At 33.3% G+C, this 3,271-nt stretch overlaps 1 protein-coding gene across 1 annotated transcript; it reads right to left on the minus strand.

Annotated features, from left to right (window-relative positions):
• Positions 1 to 817: 817 nt before the first annotated feature.
• On the minus strand, positions 818 to 2,965 carry LOC116117104 (ankyrin repeat-containing protein NPR4-like). Its single transcript, XM_031403128.1, has 3 exons — positions 2,851 to 2,965; positions 1,633 to 2,075; positions 818 to 1,426 (listed from the first exon to the last, which is right to left on the minus strand). Exons 1-3 carry the CDS (start codon positions 2,963 to 2,965, stop codon positions 818 to 820), a joined length of 1,167 nt encoding a protein of 388 aa, XP_031258988.1.
• Positions 2,966 to 3,271: the final 306 nt, after the last annotated feature.

The raw sequence follows: 3,271 nt of genomic DNA on the forward strand, positions 1-3,271 counted from the left end.
AGGCATGTCGATATATGTGCAAATTAAGCATATAAATTCTTGTTCACAAAATAATGTAACATAACTGTATTCTTGTCATATCATTTATCTACATTATGCTAGTCAATTCTTTTGTACCACATCAATTTGTATATAAAAATTTATATATAAAGTTCATACATTTAGAATTATTCTAACTGAATCCTTAATAGCAATAGAAACAATATGAGATGAAAATGTGAGATTCAAGTGAGTTTAATCTCCCTTTAGCCCACGAAGATCAATTTATCAGGCCCATACAGGAAGCTTCTCTGGACTACAATAGAGGTCCACAATCAAGTTCATATAACAAAGTGACTTTCTCTTAAAAGCCTGTAATTGATCATTTGCGGAAATTTTAAAAGATTTCATGCCTATAAATAATTCGAAACTAAATCAACGGCCTAAAACCATCCGGAGTAATAGTCTTGTTCATACTTAGCTTGTACAATATTGGTTTATAATCAATCTTTATTTCCATGTGGTTCTATATAATCTTAAAATTAATAAAATAGAACTTAGGCTAGATATTTTTTATATCTGTCAATCCATGTGGTAGATACACAGAATGCATCTTTTGTCAGATTCAACATTCTCTCTGTTGATTTGCTCTCCTATACATTAAGATAATTCAGCATCAGAGCTAGAAGTTATAACAACAGTTTCATGTATTTCAGCCCATGGAAAGATGATAATACAGCAATGTCAGTAGAATACAAACTAATAGAGCAAATCTTTTCTTATCTAATCACACACTCTAAAGAGACTAATTTCAATATGTTTTATCACTTATCATCACTTAGTAGAGGACTCGTGTGCCTTGCTTGCGGAAAATGCCAGGGCGATATGTCGAAATGAACAGTTCCCATAAGAGGGGAAACTGCGAAACAGAGTACATGAACACTGGCACTAAGGCTGAGCCCACTACTAAACCAAATAACCAATTTGCCTTTTGGTTGCACAACACCAGAAAAACAGTGGCACAAAACGCTACCATCAGGGTAATTAGAGAGACGAACAGCATAAAAAGACCCCATATTAACCCTTTGGGTAGGGAATAAAGAAAATCATATTCTGCATTCCGTGCCGTAAGGATGGACAAAAACATTATGATGGCAGCAATTGATGAGGATAGAGAGAGTGCATCTGAAATGATAAAGATCTTGAAGGCTGCCTCTCTGTAAAAATTTGGTATACCGTTATCCGCGTATCCGCGTAAAGATCTTGAAGGCTGCCTCTCTGTAAAAATCAGTGCCGCTGCAATTGAGCATGAGCTTGCTGTATCTTTCATCCATTTCTCACCGTCTTTAACGAGTTTCTTGTGTTTTTCAGTAAATATCATTGCTGGAGCTTCTTCTTTAGAATTTTTATCCTCTTTGTAATTAGGCTTCACAATTTTCTCTATTTCCTGCAGAAAAAATATTAATAATAAAATAACTAACAAAATATGAAAGATTGAACTTCTAATAACAGTTTCCTTTTTAGCCTAATCGCTATAGGTTAAAAAGTAATATCATACTGTCATACATATGGATATGGGATGCATTTGGCTTGGGGGAGAGACTGAAGTAAATGAACATGCATATATAATGTCTATAACAAAAGTCATAGTACCTCAAACCACTGTAACTCACGCTGCATTTGTAAAGCTGCACCAGGTATGCGATTGAGCTGATATTCGGGAGCCAATTTTCCGGCTAAGGGCAAGATATTATTTCCGTCAACATCTTGGGACATCAACAACAAATGTTTGTGACCGCTCATCTGAAATAGGAGATTGAATACCTTCTCTTGACGCTTCAAAACTGCCAAGTGGAATACACTATGATTCTTTTCATTTGTAAACCAGATTGCATCTGGAAATGTTTTTATAATCTCTTCCACCACTTCGCAAACCCCCAATTCTGCCGCTAAAAGGAGCGGTGATTTTAGTATTGATGAAGCTCTTTTATAGTCTGGCTTACTACTTTTAATTTCCCCACACAAGTATTTGACAAGTTGAAGTGCTTTGTGATACATCAATCGTGTCTCTCGTATTTCCTTCCTATAACTTGGAACTGCAAATTGAAGACACATTAATATATATATAGCTAGCGAGAAATATATTGTAAATCAGAAGAAGAAAACATGCTAGAGTTTCATGCGTAAAAGTTCAGATTCCTTTCAGTCTCATACGTAAAAAGGAAAGAGAGAGAGAGAGAGAGAGAGCAGCCCCTCGAGCGCTGGAAATTTTCTTAGCTCTTAGTTTTTTTATAAAAAATTCATTGTTTTTAATTTCTTTTATTTTCATAATTCATTGTACCAAAGGTTTAAAGTTTGAATCCCCACATTTAACTTGATAACAGATAAATGAAATAAAAATTACAAGTTTATGTGAGGGATATATTGGACTAAGATAATGTTAGGTCTTCATTTACTAGTTTAAGCTTTTAGGTATGTCAACTGTACACATGGAATAAAATTTCTTTAGTTAATTTTTTATTTATTAATTTTTAACTTACAAAATATATATAATATTGATTTATCCCAGTTTGTTGTTTAGTATAGCAGTAATTCACTATTGATTGTCCCTAAATTGAATAAGTTCAAACTTATATCCGGTTTTATTATTTTGTGAAAATATTATACTTTAATTAATTATATCTCTACTAAATATCTTCATCTCCAGAGTAGGAATACCACTGGAAGAATAAAAATAACGTTTACTAATGCATGAAAAGGTAAGAGAAATTCAGAACCCAGAAAATATAAAGAAAAAAAAAGTAATAGGGATATATGTGAGATGATGGACGTGATAGAAGATTTATTAGTGTGTAAGAAATACATACTCACCTTTAGAGAAGTACAAGTAGTGCCAAAACTTTAGCTTTTTTCGTCTTCCACTTGAAAATGCCGATGGCTTTGCAGCTTTTGCACTCAGAGGGGACTCACTATCATATAACTTCATTGTAGCAAAACTTTTATAGTTTTTGAGCACGTCTAGTGCCAAGTTTGAGACATAATTATGATGGACGGGAATTTAGGATTATTAATTTCAAATTTCTACGTCAACAAAATGGCTAAAAATATGCATCAATAAAGGAAAAAGAAACTTGCACTACTAGCAAAGAATTTTACTGGCCATGGATTTTATATCTGTCTAGAAGTATCAGCTATCTCATTAAAGTCTATTCATTAAGCAGCAGCAAAAGAAAAAATTAACTCACCATAAAATCCAGCAATTATAAGCAGATTTGTGAAAAAAACACCAGAC

This window comes from Pistacia vera, unplaced genomic scaffold (assembly GCF_008641045.1).
Source record: "Pistacia vera cultivar Batoury unplaced genomic scaffold, PisVer_v2 Contig8, whole genome shotgun sequence".
Classification (NCBI taxonomy): Eukaryota; Viridiplantae; Streptophyta; class Magnoliopsida; order Sapindales; family Anacardiaceae; genus Pistacia; species Pistacia vera.